Source organism: Poecilia reticulata, chromosome 21, assembly GCF_904066995.2.
Source record: "Poecilia reticulata chromosome 21, P_reticulata-male-v2, whole genome shotgun sequence".
Lineage (NCBI taxonomy): Eukaryota > Metazoa > Chordata > Actinopteri > Cyprinodontiformes > Poeciliidae > Poecilia > Poecilia reticulata.
In genome coordinates, this window is record NC_088850.1 from 15,354,941 (window position 1) to 15,379,995 (window position 25,055).

The 25,055-nt window shown below is 38.2% G+C and overlaps 1 protein-coding gene across 2 annotated transcripts in view; it reads right to left on the reverse strand.

The window, feature by feature from the left end:
* Positions 1 to 424: 424 nt before the first annotated feature.
* Positions 425 to 25,055, reverse strand: part of itpkb (inositol-trisphosphate 3-kinase B) — a 32,401-nt gene continuing 7,770 nt past the window's right edge. For both annotated transcript variants that reach the window (XM_008398444.3, XM_008398443.3), the window contains exons 5-12: positions 23,499 to 24,491; positions 9,290 to 9,389; positions 8,999 to 9,036; positions 8,729 to 8,904; positions 7,545 to 7,749; positions 5,821 to 5,922; positions 4,633 to 4,704; positions 425 to 4,005 (exon numbers count right to left, since the gene is read on the reverse strand). In XM_008398444.3, coding sequence (XP_008396666.1) covers positions 3,796 to 4,005; positions 4,633 to 4,704; positions 5,821 to 5,922; positions 7,545 to 7,749; positions 8,729 to 8,904; positions 8,999 to 9,036; positions 9,290 to 9,389; positions 23,499 to 24,491 — 1,896 coding nt within the window. In that variant the 3' untranslated portion in view covers positions 425 to 3,795. The remainder of the gene's footprint in view (positions 4,006 to 4,632; positions 4,705 to 5,820; positions 5,923 to 7,544; positions 7,750 to 8,728; positions 8,905 to 8,998; positions 9,037 to 9,289; positions 9,390 to 23,498; positions 24,492 to 25,055) is intronic.

Here is a 25,055-nt window from a genome sequence, read left to right on the forward strand (position 1 = left end):
TGTGATTTTAAATTCTAGAAAACAGTACTTCAGTTCTGACACCTACAATAAATTGCAATAAAAATGCAAAATGGAATTACAATCAGTTCAATATGGGAGAAAAAAAGTATAAGCATCTAAAGTTGCTTTCTTTAGCAAACACTCTTGAGGCCTGAGCTTGAGTCCACACCAAAGAAAAGAGGTGCTCATGTACAGCTTCTCTGGCCAAAAGCACTCACGAATCACGTCTTTTCTTTCCCAGCAACTCCGGATGCTGCTGCTGTTGTGGACAGGTGTGATTTGAATGGCAAATAAGCTTCATGCAAACAGAGCAATTAGTGTGGGGAAGGAGTGCAGCGTTGCAGGGGTCAGAGTTTCAGAAGAAGTGAAATGCACAAGATAGATAGATGGATCGATAGATAGTTAGAAAAATATCACACACAAACATGTTTCACCACAAATGTATTTTTAAAGGAACAGTCCGAAAAATAAATACACAAACCAGCAACACTACAAACCTTTAACACCTACATTAAACATCCGTAAGCGCACACAAAGGAAAACAGGCAATATTTATGACCACTAGCTCTGAAATGAATAGTTAGCACATTTCATTAAAACAGCCCAGACATGATTGTGGTGCCATGATGTTTACCTGTTTCCTTAAGAAGGCACGGCGTTAACTTACAGTAATTGTAAGTTACTTACTTATTTACTGTAACAGCAAATGCTTAATAAAGGCCAGCCTGTGAAGAACATTTTATTTCCTTCTCATCTACCAAATGATTCTAAAATCAACACCAAACATATCAATCTCATATAGGCTATATATTGTTTTAAATGCATATTTGTTTTTTTTTAGTCATATCCCCAATTTCCCTACTCTCTGTGATTACTTCTTTAAATACAACATGTTTAATGACAAATCCAGATATATAATTATTCAAAAAAAAATTGAATGCCTCCCACAGAATACATTGTGTTGTTTAAATAAAATCAGAACAATTTACAAAGTAATAAACATTTAAGAGAATAATAAACATGCACCCATGTTAGACTAAGCAAAGAAATCCATATTTATACCTAAAAACAAAAACCAACATTGTTTTTCCCCCCGCTTTCTGACTTGGCTTTGTAATGTCAAGGCACTGTGTAGCTTAAATAGGATTGTTCATGGCTGTAAGTGTTCCACAGGATTTAACAACAACTATGTTACAGTAAAAAACAAAACTACATAAAACTAAATAATAAATCTTTCTGTACACCGCATGAACTACCCAGAGCAACCAAAGAGAAACGTGTTAAGTGTTATAATTACGTCGCAATTCATAACACTTCAAAAACTACTGGGAAATGCGCTTTGCTTTCCTCCGTTGCGCCTCCTCATGGTGAGTAATTCCCAAACGACTGTGAATCAAACAACATGTTCTAGCTTAACTTTGACTCTGTCTAGGTGTAAAGCCACTTAATTGTACTAACTCTTTCCATGAGTTCCACGTTGAAATTGATGTTTAAAATTGCATTAAAACAAAAAAGAAAAGAAAATACAATAAAAAGGAGTTACATTTTGTGGCTTAACGGTGCTTAAATTGGCAATCTTGAACATTTTTATTTAACTGAATTTCTTAGATTTAAATTGCTGAATGACGTGGCTCAGTAGTGCTTGTGCATACGCCTCACTGAACAACAGTACTTCTGTGTTTTTCAGTATTGGAAAACCTAGTGGTATTTAAAAATATCTCATTTTATTTGAATATGAAGAATCTGCAAACAAGAAACACAATTTGAGCATCTGAGCTTTTTTTTCTTCTTCTTTTAGCCGTGTAACAACAGCTAATAATTTTTTCCCTCAAATCACTGACTAACATTTATTCCAAAACTATTCTATTGTAATTGCTATTCACTGGAACTGTTTATCCTGGTCCAAGTGTATATTCCATTATCTACGTACTACTTTGCATTTTCAGAAATCACAAGCATACTAATAGCCAAGACATCAACAAATTCCTGAAAAACTGCCAGATTTAGTTATTGCTAATGAAAAGTAAACATACCATGCTGCTGCAGCTTCACAGCACAAATATTTAACCTGTTAAACAGGTGCTGAGATCAGATAAGACAGTCACCTTAAATGCAATGTGTGTGTGTGTGTGTGTGTGTGTGTGTGTGTGTGTGTGTGTGTGTGTGTGTGTGTGTGTGTGTGTGTGTGTGTGTGTGTGTGTGTGTGTGTGAGAAGGATCAACCATTATTATTGGAAGAGCTCTAGAAAGTGAAGCACTTTGTAGCTGCAAGATAGTATTATAACTCACAATTATGCTCGTAGTGAAAGCAAATACAATTATTGAAGAGACGAAATGTTGAGTGAAAGTGAATGTGAGATTTAGAGGTTTGACAATAAAGCCTGGTTGAAACGTTAAAGATTGCCATTTTAAGCTCAAACATGGGTCAGATCTTTTTTTGAGCCCTAGAATAATTTTTTCTGATTCAACACCATCAAAATAAAGCAGGACAGCAGAGGTGGGGGTGTGTTAGATATCTAGTCAAAGTCCTACCAAATTTATAAAAAAGGCATTTTTAAAAATTGTATTTCTTGGAATTTTCTCAAAAAAATAAAAATAAAATAAAATAAGCCCAAAAACAGCAAATTGTACCAAACTACTGCTCCAACAGTGCCTTGCAGAAGTATACGGCTTGAGCTGTTTCACTTTGTGTCACATGACAGCCATAAAACTTTATGTATTTTATCGAGATTTTATGTGAAAGACCAAAACCAAGTAGTTGCTAATTATGAATTGGAAGAACGCATGTTTTTAAAAACTTTTTTTTATAAAAACACCCTAAGAAGACGAGCATTTTTGGATTCAGTCTCCTTTTAAATGAAGAAAGACATTGTTGAAAGAAAGGCTGAGTATAATCTTCCTGCAGGAACTTTAAAAATGCATTCAGAGCTGAAACAGGATCAAAGTTAGGACTTTGACTGAATGGCTCAGTCAAAGTCCTAACCTAAAACAAATTCAGAATCAGTCTTGGAAATTTGCGTTTACTGATGCCTCCATCCTGTCAGACTGAGCTTAAGCTATTTTTCAAAGAATGGGCAAAAACATCTTGTAAGTAGTTGAGAAGTGGTTCTTCAAAGCTTTGAATGATCAAAGCTGAATACGTACGGATCCACGTTATTTCATATTTTCATTTGCAGAAAATGTAAAAAAATAAAATAAAAATAATCATTTTTCTTACACTTCAAGATTGCGTTACTTCATGTTGGTCTGTCAGATATCCAGATAAAAACACACTGAAGTTTGTGGGTGTAACGTGACAAAATGTTAAAAAGTTCAAGGGGTGTGAATACTTTCATAAAGCACAGCGCATAATATAATAGAATGCCGAGGCTCTCATTAACAATCAAATATTAGGTAACCTCTTGTTGGTTTAGGCCTTTGCGGAGGATTTATTTATAATATTAAAGCTCGTCAACAGGTCTTAGTTTGTAGTAGGCAACAAGATTCATATTGTTTGCTTTTCAATGGGAATTTTTTAAGTAAAAGGTTATGCTGTGAAAATGAGGTTATATAAGATTGACCTTTTTCCCCATGTTTAAACCACAGCACAAAATAACTCAATTATGAGGAACTGAGGCGCTGTCGCTGTTAGTAGTTCCACTTGTGAGGAACTAAGAGGAGCTGGACCATACGGTTTGCGTCGTGAGCTAAAGTGTCAGTGTTTCAAAGGTTTCTCCAGAAGAGTGAAGTATGAATGGAAGCTTTAATGGTGGTGTGTCCAAAAGTTTACTTGGTTCAAAAACAAAACCTTCAGACTTCAGGTCTCAGAGTCCACCATGGAGGAGAAGATGTCCACCAAGCTGTCGAGTCCGTAAAGGTAGCCGTCCTCTCTGTTCCCTTCTACCCAAGAAGCTCGGTGGGTTAGTTCCTGCCCGTCAGGGAGGGGCGTGGTCTTTCCAAAGTCGATCATCCACACTTTGGCGCGCTTCCTGCTGTCGTGAACAAATAAGAGCGAGCTGCCGATGACCTGTGAAGACACACAACAGCCAGATGATCCAAGAGAGCTGGACACAAAGGCCAGAACCGAGCAGGGTTCCCTCCGTTATTTGCTCAGCAGAACACGCCTGTTTATTTCTTTTCAAAACATTATCTCACTTCTCGTTTCAGCTTCGTGCGAAATGTCTGTCTGTGTGTGTGAGTGCGTGTTTGCGAAAGTGTGAAAATGTGCGCAAGCGTGTGGTCAGGCAGTTAACAGTCTAATTTCCATGATGAGTCTTGCTGTGTCTGAGTGATTTGGTGTGTTTACTTTACGTTAACAACATAAACTGAGTAAACAGGTAACTAACGCACGGATTAAATCCACAACTGGCTTGTGTTTAACTCCCATCAACTCCAACGGAAATAATAAAGCTGCATAAAGACTTTTGCTAAAATCCATACATCAGTGACAACGCAAAAAAAAAAAACAGATGATGCATTCAACATATTTTTCAGAAATATAATCTTACATGCATAAATACACAGAGCATATTTTCAGTGTTTTGTTTCAACGTGAGCAAGAATTTTATGTATTTTTGTATTATGTATTTTTTTCTTTTGCAAGTTTTACAAACCAACTTCTTAAATGTTTCCCCTACTAGCTGCATGTCTTTACCTCATGACTTCTGAAGAACGGAGAGATCTCCAAAGTGGCTCGGATTTCCTTTAACCTCGTTAGATATTTGTTCTGGAAAATAATACAAATAAAGAGCAAAATTAGTCTTAAATGTGCTTAGCAAAGGAAAACCTTCTAGCAGCATCCAGGTTTGCCCTATTTTAAGCTTTATTCAGCCTCCAGTCAACTCTGACCAGTTTTCTAGTCCCCACTGATGGAAAGCTTGCCCACACCATGATGCTGCCACCACCATGTTTCACTGTAAATGTGGTGAGCAGTGTTAGGTGTTGAGCTTTCACCACACTTAGCATTTTGTTTGAAGACCAGAAAGATTTTCTCTCTCAACCATGCAGAGCATCTTCTTTCTATTTTTCAACTGGGGCAACTGCTTGCTCTAGTTTTTGATTTCTTTAGGGGTATCAGAGTAACCGAGGCTGAAAATAAAAGCACTGCACATCTTTCAGATTTGTATTTCTAAAACAGTTATAGATAGAAGTTCCGTACTACTTCACAGTTATGTGCTACTTTGAGTTGTAATATATTCTTAGATAACCCTGCAAGCTCTATACATAAGCCTTATTATATATAAGCTTTTTGTATCAGCTTAAAATAAATTCAATAATTTCCATTCTGATGATTAATGTTTATTGCAGGGCAACAGAGAAATCAGTCCATTTTATTTTTTGTTTTATTTACTATTTTTGATTGTGTTTTATCTTAGATATTTAAAATATCTTCCAGTACTAGGTGTTATTTACAAAATTAAAGTTTACTGGTTTTTGAAAGGGCATACTTGCATTATTATGCCATTATCAATATATTACTTGAAAATTGACTCAAAACCACAATATTAACATTTTTCGCAATAATTACTGGGACAAGTTATCATCCAGTAAACTTTGCTAATAGTTTTGTTATAAAATATGTGAACAAGTAGCTGCGCTTCACCGTGTTCCAGGTGGGAAATGAAACTAAAGCACAGAAATGTTCGACGTTGTCTGAATTGTTGCGGTTCTACACGACTGTAAGCCAGACTGTTAAAACGTTCAGACACAGCGTCTACTTGTTCCTCAATCACAAACGTAATGATGGACATCATACACAACTTCCCTCATCCTCCGATGCTTTACTATTACTATTGTAATTGGCAGCTTATTGGCTCACTGAGCATTTTAGAAAAACACTCACCAATATCTCTGAATCTCCTCTTACAAAGTCATGGAAGGCTGTCACCACTTGTTCCCTTGTCCTTGTTTTCTTAAAATCTCTGTTCACAGTTCCATCTTCTTTCTACAGAAAAAAAAAACAAGAGGAAATTAAAATTTACTGGCTTTATTTGTGACTCGTTAAATATGGTAAGTAATGTTTGGAAGGATTTGGCCTGAGCAAATCCACTGGCAGATCTCTGGAGTTGCAAAATCCAAGAAATGACCTTGCAGCTACTTGCAGACTGACAGTTAATGGATGTGTTTCCTATCTGACCTTGTATTTCTATAGATGTTTCAAAATATTTTAACCTACTTCCGGTTGTCAGACAGGATAGAAAACTTTCTTTCTTAATTTTTACACCTAGGGCAAAGTTGACTTGGATAACTTTTTTTCCCATTAATACATGAAATTGCCATTTTAATTTATTAAGAGTACTTAACATTAAAATCAAATAACTTGTTTGACAATCTGAAACATTTAAGCTTGACAAAAAAGAAGAAAAAAAAGCAGAAGAAATTTGAAAATCCTTTTTCAGGCTTCAGTCTTAGGAAAGCAGATGGACATAGAAAAGGTAGGAAGGAGAAGAAAAGGAGAACAATGTGTGGAAGGAAGGCAGAAGGGTAGGAGAGATATTTTTAGAAATTTAGCCTTTGAGCAAGAAAATATCTCTTTGTGTTTTTTTTTTAAATCTAAACATCCAGTAACTATTTTTAAACCTTCAAGCTTTCCACTTCATAGATCACAAGTAACTCTCGTCATCGTAAATTTCCCACAGTCCAAAAAAAGAGTTTGTTTTATATTTAGAAGCGTCACAGATCTGCTGCCAGTGCCTTTGTAGTAAAGAGTCTTCCTAAAATGAACTCATTAATGATTAAAACCATCACAACAGACCAAACTGTACACTTCCCTTCTAAAACAGCAAATGTGGAAGTATCAATGTTCAAAGTTGTAACAGAGTGCCGGTGTGTGAACCCGAAGCGGTGACAGAAAATGCAACGCTGCAGCAAGCATGTTCTGACAGGAGGCGAGACCATTGATGGTCACTAGTTAGGTGGTTTAAAAAGGAATAAATTAGCTTTTCTTATTCCGCTTGCTGCCTAGCAACGAGGTAATATTTAGAAGCAAAAGTACTTTTTTTTCTCTCTCTTTATGGCTTAAAGTTTGGAGAGTCTCTGATCCAATCTGCCCGTAACTCACACTTTACCATGATTTCATCTTACATAATAGAATCATTGCTACAGGCTTGGCTGTCCATGAAATGATGATGATCCGTGCATAATTTCCCAAACGAAGAAGCACACACACACACACACACGTCTTTTTCTGGGGATAATCCTCCGCATCATGGCAGCGGACCACCAGGAGGTTGTGAATATCCTTATATAGCCATGACTCCCACAGACAAAGGGACTTTGAGTGTGGACACAATATGTCAGAACCGTATGCCGAGGCCGACACAGCTGACACTGACAGAGCTCATAAAGGACAAGGGTACTCCTGTACCTTGAGAGGAAGTTCCTGGGAAAAAACAGGAAGTTAGGTCATATTCCTGAATTGACCACACAGCAGCGCAGACCGTTGGAAGAAAGAAGGGAAGGAAAGCTGCTCACACATGCACACGCATACACACACACACACACACACACACACACACACACACACACACACACACACACACCTTTGTCCCTCTTTGTGAGTCTTACCTTGACTCCCTCTATCCTGAACCCCAGGGTTGCCGTTGAGCTTATTGTCTCTCTCCACTGCATGTATCTTGGCTTGGTCACTGCCTTCTTGTCGTTTTCCTCCAAAGTGGGCGCCTCAGGGTCAACCTCGATCATTTTCTGATACATGTCGGGCCTCGGCGCAGGCTTTCTCCGAGCCTTGGTTAGTTCTTCCTCAAGGTAGGTCCTGAGAAATTAAGAGAAGAACATTTGGCGAGGGATGGAGATGGAAAATACGTAATGGTTACATGAGTAGAAACACACCTTACACTGCATATTGTTCCTATGGTTTTTAGCTCTAGCTGACCTACAGAGGTTATCTGCTCTCCCACAAAAGGAGAACACATAGGATGACCAGCAGCTCAATGGAGTTTTTCTAAATGTAACATTCAGTGTTATGTATAAACTTGGTAAAATGTGCACCTACGTGAGTGGCGTTAACGTTCTGGAGAACCTTGAGCAAAATTATGATCAAGATGGATTCGCTCGTACCGAGTGAAAAATTCAACAACAGCATTTGAGTGAAAACAAAAGATGAAAAATGCCTTTTGAGTGACGCAAATTTTATCTATTTTTTGTAGAAAAGAGCTGCAACGTTACCCTGCACAGGTAAGTAAGTACCTGGTGACTGGCGTATGTGCAAAGCCACATATCTTACTTTAAACTTGGCTTTTGCACCTTGAATTTTCTTTAAACTTAATATAAATGTAAGGCCCATTTCCCAACCAAAACTGATTTTTTTTTACCATTGTAAAGTCAAGTTTTGTCAAATTTAAAGTCCAGTTTCAGACTTTAGAGTAAATGAGTGATAATTTTGACATCTGATACACTCAAACATCAAGAGGGATTGGGATTATTTTGCTCTATGACGGTTAAAGGAGGAACATGTGGAAAAAGCAGCTTTCAGCCAAATAAAATGCTTTTATCTTATTTGGCTGGGGATAAGAAGATAATGAAACAGATATAAATAAATTAGCAAAGACCAGGCAGAAAAATGCTGCACAATGACACAATTACATTTGTAGTTGACACGTAATAAAATAACTTTCCATCTCACATCTCAGACAACAGACGAGCTCCTCTGTAAGACCAAAAACCTGGAGCAGTCAGTGGAATTAAGCACATAATGTAAAACATTTTGTGAAAACAATTTTGCGTACTCTCACCTCACTCCCATCTTACAGTCCATTACACACGGGTAGTCGAATTCTGCCAGCAGATCCTCCATCTGGTTGTACTTCTGGCCATCCTTCTCCACGTCTCCGTGATAACCAGGAACGTGGGGCTTCAGCACATCCTCCATCAGCCGGGACAAGCAGCGCTGCTCGCATTCACAGTGTTTCTAAAAGACACCGTTAGCAATTGAGTATTTAAATCAGAATTACAAATATGAGGAAGCTGTTAACAACAGAGATGATCTGAAGCTAATTTCTTACTTTTAATATGCGTCCATTTGCACCCGCTTTAAAACTCCCTGTGAAGAGAAAAACCTTTAGAGTCAGGCGGCTGCGGAAAGAGCTTGAAGTGCCGTAGCTTAGGTTAGCTGACTGAAAACACTTCAGCTGTGATTTAGATCTCCGTTAAGCAAACAGGCTCTGTGGGGTCCAACATGATGATGTATAGCGCTAACGTTGCAGCCAACCATTTTTCAGCTAGATGTGTCAGAGCACTTAGGATTCAACCGTCCCTTTCTTTTGTAACCAGGAAGTCGTCTGTGTTCTGCATACCTGCGTGTCCAGCCAGTTGAATCCAGGGATACTTCTTCTTGAAGGACATAACAAATGGAGACCAGTGGACCATGTTCTTTATCTTCTTCCATGACTTGTGCTGCATAAACACACACACAGAAACAAAGAGGCTTAGCGTATCTATCATGTATCTCTACTTTGTTACACTGCTATGCTTAGACTTGGAGCATGCTGACTTTCAGGATGTTTATTCCCGAGTAGCTGCATTGGCAGAGAATCAGCTGCTATCCAAGAATGTATTAAGTGGAATATGAAAAAATAATAATCATTATAATTTAGCAAAAGTAGATAAGAGAGCAATAGCAAATACAGATTAACCTCAGGAAGGTTATGACTTTAAATGTACAACCTCAACAACATGGACTGTTGTCCAACATGGATCTGTTCTCAAACGGAAAAACAAGAAATGGAAAAACAAGAATTACAAGGCAAACAAAAACTGTTTTTTGATAAGAGTGTTTACTACTTTAAAAGTAAAACCAGTTTTCTGACATATTCAGTTTCAAACCAGTTTAGACTAATATTTGAGGCAAGCGTAGGATTCAATATAATCTGCATTTGGTCTCTGAGCAGCTGAGATGCCTGTTGATCGACATTTTAAACAAATAAAAGACCATTTTGAACGTAATTTGCCGCCACCTAGTGGTATGAGTGTGAAGTACCACTACCTGCAGTATAAAAAGATTTAGCTCAATATTTTGCACGATTGTGTCTCGTTGCACATTTGCATCATACCTATATTTTGCATGGACTGCATGAGCTATATTCAAATAAACAATCTCCATTAGATTTAGTATCTGCTTCACAGCTAAGCACAATTAACTTAATTTCTATACAACTGTTTACAAGCTGAGGCAGTAGAAGGTTGTGAAGCAGTAGTATATACACAGCAACATTTAACAACAAAGTTCACTTCAACCCAGCGAACAGGTTTAAATCCAACCCTAATAAACTGATTGGCTGCATTATGTATTTACCCTTGAAATGCAAGTTTAAATAAAGAAGAGAAGCAGCAGTTAAAGTCGATCTTTAAATATGTTGGCTAATTATCTGCTTTTCACAGTTTTGCTAAAAATCTATAAGAGACATAATAAACACGTGCACCTAAAAAAAACACACACACACATTGTGTTGACTATCTGTGACCTCGGGGAGCCAACTTCTCCTTTTTTTTTACATTTGTTGTTTTCTAACATTTTAACTAAACTCTGGAGAACTGAGCCAGGGTTTCCCCTGGCAACTCACACAAACACAAACAGACCCAGGGTTTCAGCAAAGGCTCGCCCTGTCCCTGGCAGGGATGCATTGAACTGTGGGAGTCCTGCCTCACAAAGAGACACTCATTCACAAAGTGACACACACATGCAAACACACACATATACACGCACACACACAGCATTGTTGTTTCAACATAAACAGCTTTTCTCTGATTTAAATCCAACTCTTTCTTTTTTCTTTTTTACTAGTTCTCTGGCTTTATAGTGCTCAGACTTTCCTTCATTAATCGTGTTTTCCATATTTTGTTACAACGATAAATTTCATTGTAACTTATTGAGCTTTTATATCTAGACCAACATGAATTAGTTCATATCTGTGAAGCGGAAGAGCATCTTACAAATAAAAATCAGAAAAGTCTGGTGAGCATTTATATCAAGCACTCGTTACTCTGACACATATATATATATATATATAAAATCCTGTGCAACTAAAATCCTTTAGAGGTCATTTGATTAGGATATGATGTCAGAACGAGTGTAAATTAGAATCAGTTGCACACAATAAAGCATGGGTCTTGAGAAAAAGCCGCGAGAACAAAGCTACTATTGAAATAGAATCATAAGAAGTGATGCCTTCATGTGGAGAAATTGCTCTCTGGTCAGATAAGTCCAACATTAGACCAGTTACATGTGTGGGACTGTGAAACAGTTTGGGACTTGTGTCACAGTCCGCAACTGTGAAACAAGGTGGTGGCAGTATCATGCTGGGAAGCCTCAATCTGCAGAAAGTTTAGTTTAAAAGCTGGCAGAGATATACCAAAAAAGAGTTGCAGCTGTTACTGCAACAAAGGGGGGTTTCTGCAAAAGTACTGACTCAGGTGGCCTGAAAACAATGGCATGCCACACTTTTCAGATTTATTTCTCGTAAATCATTTAAAAATTATGTTTAACTTCTGTCCGCCTTATAATTATACATTACTTTGTGGATGCCTATGAAAAAAAAATACTACAATTCGCAGAGGTTTGTGGTTGGAGTGTGACTTTTGCTGAGAAGCTGTTTTTACTCTGCATAAATAAACCGGGTGCACAACAACTCTGGGAAATCTAAAATAGAAATAAAACAGATTTTTAGTTCAGTGCACACCCAGTATTACACTCGATCTAAATCCCAGCAATCCAAGACGCTTTTTCTTTTTTGTTAGCAGTGGAATCGTTACATCAGATGTGGAAAAATTCAGCTTGACTCTGAGAGTTCAAACAAAGCTTGGCTGTTCAACAACAAGGTCACCAGCGATTGCAGCTGAGCTGAAAATATGTGCTGAAAAATCCAACTTCCTAAACACCGCTCGACTGATATTATGACAAAATCCTCTCGCTTGACGTTGCAAATAGAAAGTTAAAGATGACCTCACTGAGAGAAGATTTCCTCCGGTCTGTGAGCATCAAGAGAAATAATATTATGTCTCCAAATAACTCGGGGGGGGGGGGGTGGGAGAGAGAAGAAGAGCAGCAGGAGGAGAAATGAGGAGAAGAGGGATAAGATAAGAGAGGAGCGGACCATAGAAGGAGACATTTAACCCAAGTCCAATAATCTGAACCTGAAGAAAATTCATCAGCTGTTACTATGACTATCTATGGTTAAACGTGTCCACACACGTTCATTCAAAGCATTCAGAAGTCACGTGATGTTTTTTTTCTTCTCTGGACCAGTGAAGGGGTTAGGAAAAAACTCAAGCAGCAAAAAGACACCCAAGCCCTGACGTTTACAGAAATCACATGATGGAAACTCATTAAGAGTGAGGTCATCTGAAATGGGTCCCTGAGCAGAAAGTCTAAACTTTTCTCAGTTCGAGAGGTCCAATAAACAGAGAATGTTTTCTTTCATATTTAACAAGAAAAAAAAATCAAATAAATCAAAGGAGAGCGGGTTGTTTAAAGGGAAAATTATGGCATCCTGGAGGCAGGAAATTGCGTCGTTTACTTGTGCTATCCAGTAATTAAGGCTGGAAATTAAACAAAATGGCTAAAACATTCCGTTATCAGCTGAAGTATTTGTTTTTGTTTTCTAAACACTCATAAAGCTCAATTTTGTCAACTTGTTTAGCCAATGAGCAGGAAGGAAAAGAGCGGTGGCTACTGGCTGAAGTTTGCGCTTCCTCTGTGAGTTCTGTCATACTTTTTAGCATGCAAGGCAAGAGTCTGCACCAGCTTAACAGAGCAACACCCAACATGGTCACTATGTGCACGTCGCAGAAAAATTCTTCAGCGGTTTTCATAAATGAAAAAGGAACTCAATCATCAAATATTCCACCTGGAATCACCACTTCCCAGTAAAGTCTTGCTAGTTCTAGTTTGTCGAACGCGAATCTTTCAGTAGGTGTGAATCTGAGTTGAAAAATCTCCTGCGTGGGTTACCTGAGGCCTGCTGCGTCGGTGGATGACGGTGATGATGAAGATGGCTACGAGTGATGCCACAACACTCCACAGTGAGCACAGCCATGCAGACCACATCGTGACAGATGGGCTGCCAGTCAACCAGGTAACCTGACAGAAATGACGACCTGACCGGCCCGCGCTCCTCTCACAGCTGGAAAACCCGGCTCCTCGGGCGCATCTCTCCCGACCTCAGTGACATTTACACCTGTGTGTGTCTGACTGCTCGCAGGCACAAACAACTGCGGGATCATTTGATTGGCAAAACAGAGGGTAAACATAATCTGGGCATGCAAATCTCCACACAGGTCCCCGACGATTGAAAAACAGATGGAGCAAAGTGTGTGTGAGTCTGAGAATGCAAAGTAATCTAGATTTAATTAGAAGTCAAGCAAATTCCTCTGAGATATGTTTCATATTTGAAAGCAGTTAAGAGGTTTTTTTTTTTGGTTTTTTTTACTATTATTTTTTTTTGTGGGTGAATAAAAGATTGATGACAAGAAAACCACAACAATGGCTAACATAAACAAAAGGAAGCATTCAAACCAGCATTGCCCACACTCTATGGCAACCTACTCAGCACTTTATCGCAGACTTCATGTGAATTTTAATTACTTAAACTCACAATGCACCTAAGCAATCAAAGGCACTGTCCAGTTTATCTACATTTTGTGACAATTCGACTAAATATAACAAATTCTATTGACTGTATTACTTCCTGTTTCTGTCAGCAATTCTTAAAGACGTGTAACTAAATAAACTGCAGGTTGTTGTTGTTGAATTAGGAAACTGATGTAACATGATGATTCCATTCGCATCTTAAACAGAACTTAATTTTATCTCTTGTACTTCCTCCAGCCTATACTCGTCAATCCTTTTGTACTTTTAAAACAAGAAAATATATTTGGAAATTAATTTTTCAACGTGGACTGCACGGCGACGCAGCTGGCAGCACTGCTGCCTTGCAGCAAGAAGGTGCTGACTGCACCAGTCTTACAGCGAAACACGGTGGCGGCACTTTTCCTTCTGTAAGCTCAGGGAAGCTGGTCAGAGTTGATGTAAAGGTCGGTGGCGCAAAATATAATGCAGTCGAGGAAGAAAACCTAGTTGGAGGCACAAAGCACTTAAACGTGGAGTAAAGGTTCATCTCTCAACAAGAAAACAGCTCTACATGTTCAGTCGGAGCTGCATTGGAACGGTTTGGATCAAAGCATGCTCATGAGTTCATGTGGATCAGTCAAGGTCAAAACTAAATCCAAAATAAAATGTGGGATAAGACTTGAAAATAAATGTTTAGAGAAGCCCTCCATTCAATCTGACAGAGGTGGAGGTGTTTTGATAAATGGGTGTAAATCCCAGATTCTGGATGCACTGAAAAAAAAAAATGAAGCTCTAACTTAAAGATTTGTTAGTTGGTCATAAGAAATAGAATGAAATTCATCAAATGTACCTTAATTATGTTTGTTTACCTTCACAACTTAATAAATTAACTTTGATAAACATAATTTTATGACTTATTAATTAATGCATTTGCTTTTAAGTTGGAGCTGCATTTTCTTATTTTCAGTGCGTGCAATGTCTTAATACTATTTGTTTCCACATATACACTACTCTTTCCTGTTTGCAACCTGGGATTTTCCCAAAGTGTTTGCGATCCAACAGGACAGAAATTTCTTTCCGCTTGGCTTCCACTTCGTTGAGAAATTACTGTCTATAAGATGAGTGAAAGATGCCAGGTTGCCATCCTGGGTTTAGATAAGATGTTTTCCAGAGAAAAGAGCTTTTCTAGTGAAGCTTAATTACATCTGTTAAAACTTAATGAGAGGCCTCTGACTGTAAAAAAAAAAACATCCAACAAGTCTTTAATGGTGTTTGATTTAAAGTCTTCAAGTTCTGTCAGATCAGTGTTTGAATTACTCTCCTCATATGCCCACAGTGTTGAAGGAGGGTTTCTTCTGGGTATAATTACCCCAAAAAATGCTATGTGTGCATACTCATGTCTCTTCATGTCTATAAAAAAAAAAAAGAAAGAAAAAAAAGAAGTAAGACTGCTTTTAGAAAGTCGCTGAAGGCTCAAAAGCCTTTTTCCTCTCCTTTGCCGCCAGCTTTAGTCTGTCTCACATCTTTGGCCGCTCGGTGAAAGATTTCTTCTATCTCCGTCCCCAGACTGGCTGAGTGACAGGAGGATAGCAGGAAGAACAGCAAAGTTTCCATTGAGGGAGAGTCGAAGAGAGAGAGAGGAAATTGTAAGCGAAGGAACTTCTTGCAGACAGGAAGTTGAGGAAGGGGGGGTTGCCGCTTGCCTCAGCGACAGTATTTTCCACATCCGCCGCTAACTACAAACAAAATAAGGCAGAAAAAAAAACTGGCCTTGCCCACTGTAAACAGCAGATAGAGGAAAGAGTAAAAAAAACCAAGCAAGAGAGGATTTACTGGTCACTGGTCATTACTGGCTCTAGAATATGCATGATTTTCAACACATCAGCTACATGCATTTGCATGTAGAAGCTACAAATTCATTGGTTTTATGTCAAAATGGTTATCTTAAAAATATGCACAGATATATAGAAATATAATGTTTAATTATCAACGAAAAGAAACTGCAGTTATGTCACCCAATATCGACTGTTTGCATGCGGAAAGTAGTGCAGGAAAGGGGTGTCAAATGGTTAAAAAAAGACACTCAGGGCAAAGGGTAACTCTGGGTTACTAATGTGTAACGTGCACAAGCAGGGGAAACACTGATGCACGCCGATGTTTTAAACGGAGAGACTCTGAGGAAACAACAGGCTCGATATCTCTCACCACAAGGTCCCCTTGCAGATACAAATACTGCAACTGTCTGAGTCTGCAAAAGTTTAGACTACGAGGCGCACAAACGCAACACAAACACACACTTACTCACAAGCCAAAGAAGAAAAAGAAAATCAAGCACACAGGCACCATTAGGCTGCAGTGAGGGTGACGCAGTTTAAACAACATGCTTGGGGAGAGCATGATTAATCCTTCGGTAACCAAGGTGGAGAAACAGCTTTGAAATACTGACTGCGCTGGTGAGCTGGGAAAAGAAAGACCTTACAGTAGAAAGGAGGTTAGATGTTTTGAATGTGGCTGCTGCTCAGTTATGTCGTAACTAAACATTGCAGTTAGATAAGAAGACTTCTTTCCAAATTGAGGTCACTATGGAACATTAAAGAGCCAATCTGAGTTTCGATCTAGGCTTGACTCTGCAAGGCAAAAAAAAAAAAAAGCCAAAGTGATTCAAGGGTGTCCTTTTGCAAATTTGTCAGGGAATGTCAGTGCATTTAATACTCCTACATATTGATCTCTGGCTCACATGCATGAGTGTTTTCTCATAACCGTGTGTCAGGGCCAGCAGGGTTTCCCCCGAGCTGCAGGTCCAGTAAAGGCCGTCCTGTCATCTAGGCCACCAAACCCAGTGACAGCAGTTTGACCCGACTGCTTCATGTTATGCATAAAGCATGCAGCTGCATTCTCCAAATTTGCACAAAAAGCACCAAATAAAGGACTGACCAGTGGTTCCCCTTGCATTGTAAACCAAGTAGGCACTGCAACAAACACACACTTAGGTTAAACACACACCCATAAACTTAGAGACTCTGCACAGCTGTGAGAGGGAAACTCGGTTTGACGTCACAGGGCTGCTAGGCAACTTGCGCTGTGGCGGTGAAGATTTTCCACTGCAGTACAAACTGTGTGTGTGTGTGTGTGTGTGTGTGTGTGTGTGTGTGTGTGTGTGTGTGTGTGTGTGTGTGTGTGTGTGTGTGTGCTGATAGTTCAGTTGACTTACAGTGCTGGACATACAGTAAAAATGGCTGCTCACCTCACCGAAGTACGGCCAAAAGAAATCTCTCATTTTGGTTAAATTCGCAGGAAAAAGCATAAAATCAACACGGAAAGGTGACAATGTTGGGTTTGGGTCAGCGTGTGACCACGTTTTTCAGAGACACAGAAAAAGGGGATGTGAGTGTAGCTTTGCCAGGTTACACTTTCTGTGTGTGTACGCTGATGAATGTGTGATATTTTACTGACTAAATTTGTAGAGAAATGTGTGCAGAAGGTGTGCCGATGATGTGTTGGGTTTACGGTTACTGCAGGACGGGTGTGGCCTTCGCTTCAAAAAGCCCAGCCTGTTTATATAGTCGATCTGTGTATTTAACAGGCGCATCTATTTCAGCTCCTGAAAGTTTATAGAAATCTTTTCAAGCATCCCGTGTTCTACAAACTCTACATATGGTTTTGTAACACTATGCGTGTATCACTTCGCTTCTAGATGTCCTGCTGTGCATCCTTTTTGCTGCTTCTGCCCAAAATAGCTTCAAAGTCTTGACTGAGTCTGTATAAGATCGGAAAGATGAAGGAGTTTTATTTCAACCCTGACAAAGTGAGGACCTAAACAATATTTTTTTTACATTAAAAAAACGATTGGATTCTTGATAATCCCAATACAAATATATGATTATTAATAATTATTATAGTTAATTTAGCATTCAAATAAATATTTAGTTACATTTTTCCCGTGACCATCACGTATGCAGCTTTAAGAGAGCCAAACCTCATGAATGTCCTTCCACGGCTAACAAACAAAGTGACGCTGAAGACCGACTGCTGGACAACCGAGTTCTGAAGGTGCCACAAACTTTTGCTCTTGTAGGACGATGTGTCATGTGGCTTACAAAGATCTCACGCACGGAAAGATTCTCACGAATGGAAGGTGAAGAAAGCAAAATAGCATTCTTTGTCCTGAGACAGACCACGAAAAAGAATCAGAGACAGCAGTTTCACACTGGCTGTAAGGTAACACGCTTTCTAAAATTAGGTTCACACAATATTGGAAGATCATACGACTTTGACGCTGTTGGCAAAAAACTGCGATTGTTTTCTTTAGCACATTCCTACAACTTGTTTTTTTTTTTTAATTCATAGCCTGTGCAGGAAAACATTCATAATATTTTGTTGATCAAACTGGCTTCGTCCACAGAGGACAGCAAAAACACCAATCGATAAAAGTTATAACGTTCAAAGCAAGAAGCAAAGTTTTGAGTTAGCACTCCAACCTCTGTCTGTATGACTTGTCTGACTCAAAATGAACTGTCAACGCACTAAAATATGTTACAAGCCTAAACATCAATTATCTGTGTAAAAACAGAGAGGGAGGCTGCTGCCGTTACAATGGCATTTTAACAAATTCTTCCACGCAACCAGCAGGACCAAGATGTGAGTGTGATTGGGTTAGGAATGCTGTCCTGCAGGAACTGCACAGCTGGGTTCACTAATTGTCCAAATGCTACTAGTTGATTAAATGTGACACACTCACATCTATGTAGAAAATATAGTGTCAATATTAAACTAATGACAACTGAGGTTTTATTTGAAAAAATAGTCTATACTCTTTCCGTTTTACTCTCATATAAAATACATTTGAGCTACATTTTTTAATAAAAACTAGTCAGAAATGACTAGACTTAACCAAAATTATTATGTAACTGAACATTTTAAGTGGAAAAACTGCCTTGAAGTGATAAAGAATTGAAATGGAAACCTGCAAAATAGGATTTGGGAGAGAAAAAGAAAACTATAAATACATTTTCTAAGTGAAGTAAGTTGTTCTTAACAAGAACAAATTCTGCAAATTTCCCCAACACACTTACATTTTTGAAAAAACGTAATAATGTTTATATCTCGAACTAAACTTGTACTATTTTTTTCTCTCAAAGACAGTTTGCCAAACTAATTGCTCCACTTGAGCGTAAGTGGAAAAAACAACTGTTTTCTAATTCCTGACTAATTTCTTTTTTTAGCTGACATATTATTACATGAATAGATATAATTTCAAGTCCTAGTTGATGTCAAATTTGAAGAAAAAAAGGATTTTAAATGTCTAAGTCGTGTTAAAGAAACCGCATTTGTGGAGTGAGGCGTTTAATATTTATAGAAAAGTTTTTGATAAAAAAAAATACTAAATGTGGAAATTATATGCAAAACATTAAAGGCAAATCAACTAAAAATTAGTAGTCAATTAATTTAAAAAAAGAAAAAGTTTTTATATCTCCTGTAAAAGCAGAAAATGTACCATTTCATACAAGCCCTGAATAAATTCTCCTTAATGTTACGATAAACGTATCCTATTAATCCAGATGCTTCTTTGACGTTTTCTTTTGTAGCTTTGTTTCCTGAAGACATTTCCCAGCTGCAACAAACAACTATTATCTCGACGAGGCTTCACTCGTTCCTCCACAGAGCTAAACTGAAACACTGATGCCAATCTGTGACAGGTGTCTTTCTGCTGCAAACATTATCAGAACAGGAAAAAAACTGCCAGCACATTTCTAAGTGACTTGTATTTTAGGAGAGATGTGAGAGAGTTAAAATATCTACCAAATGTCTCTATGTGTACCTTCTGTCGGGGAAAAAAAAATTTTTTCAATTCATCTTTGTTGTCAGAACGCTCTACAAAGTTAGCATTTAATGTCACTCAGAAATGTCTTTATTAAACAAACAGTTGTTTGCAAAAATGTATAAAACAAATGGACAGCAAAGCAGAGCAAAAGGATCAACTCATAACTGTGAAATAATGGGTTTGGATGTGTCTCACATTTGCATTTTTTTTACACCAAGCATGCAATAAAAATTCCTTTTTCTAGCCCTTGTTTGATTCACGCTCTGGCATTAATAGCTGTGTCAGAGCCACGTTAACACATCTATGCATTTCCTGGAACATTCAATGATATGACAAACACCTTTTAAAGAGCCACTTTCAGTTTTTCTTTGTCTTTTCTGCAGACTAAATACTATGAAAATGGATTTATTTCCTTGTTGGTGTTTGTAGCAGCTAAATTCTTATTCGGTTCCACCGTGTTTGTATCACTCCTCCTCTCTCTGTCCCTCTCCTCTCTCCCACATACCTCCTACACGAGCAAGCATGCTTTATGTGTTTCTGCACGTTTGCCTCTTGCACACATACATCAGATTTCCTTAAAGGACGGATCAGGAACTGTAACAAGCTAAAGACAAAATCAAGCTACACGTTTGACAATGTCATGATGTGCATATATGTTGCTTGCAAATTGTACCGAGAGCTTTGGCTTCTATCTTTATCCGGACAAACAGAAAAAAAACAAAAACAACAATGAATGGAAATATGCAAAAGACAATACAAACCCTATTCAAATCTTTAAGCCAAATTCGTTTAAACAAATGATTTATACAACAGCAGGGCAAGTGGAGAGGTTGGTTGCAAGTGCAATCTTTCAGCAAACTTCTATTAAAAAGACCTTACTGAGAGTCTGCAAAAAAAGGTCACTTATAAGGGAGGAAGTTTTAAAACAATGCGAAATCAGTCCCACAATCCTTCCTTTCAATAGAAAGTCAAATGATTTCGTAAAAAGCTGCCACCCACATGCTTACACACACACTTCGAACCCGAAAAGGGCCTGGCTTTTAGCAGCATCGACATTCAAGGAGGCTTAATGCAGTTTCTCATGCCTTCACCTTGTTTTGTAACACGCACAATCTCACACAGCTTCAGAACTACACATTAGCAAGAACACGGCTAGTGTTGAGGTAACTCAAGTGGAGGGCTTACGGCAATTTGACAGAAAAGCATCCAGAAACATGCAGAGGCATATTCAGGAACATCAGCAAGGGGCATAAAGAGGGATTCCTGAAGCAAAATACTAAAAGAGAAGCTTCCCATTCTCTCTTACATGTAAAATTTGATTTTACAGCACCTGAATCCAGAGCGATTCAGACAATTTACCTGCATGGTGTGATGGGTAAATCACTTATGAACTGAGATAATTTATGTTGACTAAATTCTCTGCCCCCACTAAAACCTGTAAGTTCTGTTTGTGAATAAATGCGGATGTTGTGTAAGCCGATTATGCGCTACCGATAGTACCTTCTTTTCATTCAGCGTGTGACATACCACCCTGTTGCAATAAACACATAGACAAGGTAAATACAAAAAAGCCAGGGCAAAGTCTTTCCAGGAAATAAAAAGAACCAAATGCACTTCCAAGAATCTCAGTGAAAATATTTTAGACAATAAAACAGGTTTGGTGCTTTAATGGCTCCTTTCAGTACTTTCGTTAAACAGCTTCGTGTAGAAAACGTTCTATACAGAGACGAGTTAAAGAATGGTTTTCTACAAACAAAGTAATGTGACAAACACGTGCTATGAGCTCCCAGTTGGGATTGGGGATCATCAAAGTTAATAAAAGCCATTGGGTGGAAAGAGGAAATAACTATAAAGACATCCCAGTAATCCATCCAGCAGCCTTTGAGACCCTTTAGCCAAAGTCAGAAGAATAAAACCAAACAAGCGCTTCCTGTCACAGCAGTCAGACAAGCTAGCGGAGATTAAACTGCATTAAAAAGCCATGCCATTATGTTATGTTAAGTAAAATAAAACTAGATTTAAAAAAAAAAAAAAGTTTTGTCATTGCAGTCAAATGCAAAGAATCCAAAGTGAATATTAACAACAGTCGGTAATAAATACTTGGCTGACGATCGCACTTTTGCTAATTACACTTCCAAAAGAAGATACAGCCACAATTACTATTTAGCAGTGTTGTGCATGAACACGTTCATGAGCGAAGCTCAAGTTTTATGAGGACTTTGAAATGAACGGTGCTTGTTCTTACATGACAAACTCCACGTAGTTTATTGTACCATTTTTAAAACGACCCGATATATGTGGCCCGTCTCTTTTCTTGCGTTCAACTTGACTCTAAAGCCTTCATCCGAACGTAATAATTTGAACTAATGGCAACCATTCAAACTAATCAACTGCGTTTTGCTTTTTTTGTGTGTGTTTTTCACCGTAATTGTATTATTTTTTGGCAGGAGATATGGTAAACTTTTCAGAAGTAGCAGAAGTAACAGCGCCAGTGATGTCAGATTTTTACATAATTGCAATTTTTCTCAGCTAAAGAAGTTTAGAATGAACCAGGATTTTATTTTAAAAAAAGAAGATTTTAATGCCTTTATGATCACAATTATGCATAATCCACTTTGACGTATTTTAATTTTACGTCCATACAATCGTAAAAACAACTGATGTAAGTATTTTTGACCTTTTGTCCAAGGTAACTTCAACTTTTAGTATCTGGGAGCAATTCATTATTACTGCGTGTTTTTGACCATGCAATAAATTGAAAGAGCAAAAAAGGTGAGTGTTAATAGGATCATCTTTTAAATAAGCCTTTTTTCACTAAGTATTTTACTCATTTTGCTTATATGTGAATATGAGCAACTTTTTTGGTAGTTTCACCATTAGTAAACACTATTTATGTGAGCAAAGGAAGAACAAAACACATTTAAGGAGGGTTGCAAATGTTAGGCACCGACAAATTCAGTATGCTAGTCGGTCAATAATGAAATGAAGTACAAATAATAAGTCAATGTGGACCTGTTAATATTGGAACTGTGACCTGTGAACTATGAACATGAATAGACACGCTGCTAAATAACTGCAGTAATAATAATTTTCACTGTTTCTGCCTTCTGGGTTGATTCAACCACTTTGTCACGAATATCTGCGCCTAAGAAAAGCTCCAAAAAGCATTCAGTGGAAGTTTACCAAATGCATAATTTGTCGAATGTCGATTTCGCACTTCTACTCACCCAGGAAGATCAGATAATTAAATGTCACATCCAATAATAGCGCATTAAGTGGCAGTACAATATATTGCAAATTTACTATTCTCATAATATCACTGGGCAAATATGAATACTGCACATACTGCAATAAATAGTGGCTAAATATATAAATAAAATGCTTTATGTAATCTTTATGCCAGTAATATAACTGGTGTCACTCATTTTGCTTAATGCAGCAGAAAATATCCTAGGGGGGCATAAAGATGTTAAAGCCAAAGCAGATGTGGCCAGATGCAACTTTTTCAACAAAACCATGTTACTAAGATACAAATCCTTTTATTTTTTATAATAGCTAGAGACATGAGTTGCAATCTGGGGCCTAAGTTTGCAAAGAACCAGAAGCACAAAGACTTTAACACTGTTTATCAATAGCTGCTAATATTGTATAGCTATTATCCATTTAACCAATATTGTCCTCCACTGTGGAATCAACTAAAGATCTTCCACTTATTTCACCGGGTAAATGTGTTTTTCTACTATGCAGCTGTCTCTGTTCTGGGTCAGTTAGAAACCTGGCTGCAAAACTTTGAATCCTGCAGATGGGAATACAGAAAGTAATCCCTCAATAAACAGAGATACAACACTTAAACCATAAAGTAATATAGCAATATACCTCTGCTTAAGTCATTATTAAGAGAAATTAGAGATAAGATATGCTACTCTGATCTAAAAAAACAACTCAATACAACAGAGTTAATCTTTTTATGAAATTTAAAGTGCAATCAAAAATAGCTCATTGTTCTCATGAAAATAAAAGAAATCCTTAAGGAACTATGTAAATGACAAGCTTTTTGTTCAAGCCGACAAAGACAAAAACAAAAACAAAAACAAAAACAGATTTTGGGTCGACTCACCGCCTTCTGCTTAGAGCTGAGATGTGCAGGATTCAGGAGATTGTCTCCCTTCTCTGTGTCACTGGAAATATCGTCTTCCGACTCTTCCCAAGACGAGGAGAACCCGGCTGAGGAGGCGGAGGAGGAGGACAGCTTTCTGAGAGGGCGAGACGAGGAGTATGGAACAGGACTGGAGCTGGGGCTCGGGGACCGCGACAGTCCCCACTCCGAGCCAGAGCCGTCGGTAGTTTGAGACCAGCTATCCAAACCGTGGTCGGTGATTATGACTGCAGGGATGGAGGGGAGCAAGGAGGATAAATGGTCGGACGTTTGATCAGGTGTGTTCAGCGAACTCAGCTTCACGTTATTACTGTTATGTCCTTGAGATAAAGCAGGGGCTTCGGAGATATCGATAAACCTTTTTCCTTCGGTCTGAATCAGCACTTTTGAATCCCACTGATCCTCCTGCTCATCTTTATTTTCTCTGTTTGTCCGTTCTCTCTCGTCTCGCTCCATTTCTCTCTTTTCTACCTCCTTTCTAACTTTTTCCTCCTCCCTTTCTCTCAGTTTTTCCTTACTCTCCTCATCTGTAGCTGAATGCTTTTCTGACGTTTCAGGCGAACAACAAATAATCCGTTTATCCCCATAAGGATTATGTAACGTTGTTTGTAATGTTTGTGAATGGCAGTCATTTTGATCAATCAGTGTCTTGTTCTCTGTGTTTGACTTTACAGCATTGCTGTTCTTCTCGCCATCATCCATTCCACCTTCCTTCTTTAGTCTTTCCGTCATCCCTTCCTCCACCTCTCTGCCATTTTGGGCGACACAAGGTACTTTAGTCACTTGTGGGTGGGTCATTGGATTTTCGAGAAGTGTGTTTCCTTGGCTGGGAGGCGAAGAGGACTGGCTAGTCGCTCGTCTTGTCGTCCGAGGACTGCGCTGGAGTTCACTGTTGAGAACCTGGGCGCGGATCCCGGAAATGTGGGCCTCGAAGATGCCCACTTTTCCCCTGACCTAAAAGGCAGGAATAATAAAGGAGTATTTGTTTTGAACATTTATTACGATTCCAATCATTTTTCATTGTCTAACAATAAATCCAGTATAAATATAAGCAAACAAATTGTATTTGGAATCACAACGGCTCACTAATTTCTACATCAACAGGAATTTGTCTGTATGACCTGATGGGATGATGCTGCATATAAACTGAGATCATGGGACATTTTCCCACTATAGAGTGGACAGGTAAAGACAGCACTATTCAAAATAAAACTAAGCATTTCAAGCCAAGTTAAGGACATACGCATGCAGTAAATGTTAGTTTTATACTTAATGCAACTTTTCAAAAACCTTTTAATTGTTTAGGCTAAGTATGTTAAAATATCAGTTTAAATTATATTTTTCCAGCAATATAATGGGAAAGTAGAAAGACTCAGAAAGTAAAGACACCACAATTAGCAAATTTCTTTTCCAATAAATAGAGAATAAAATTACATATTTAACAAACCTTAACCCAACAGTTCTTAAAAAATAACTTTACTCCCTTAAGGAAAGTTTAATCATTTTGGAAAATGGAGC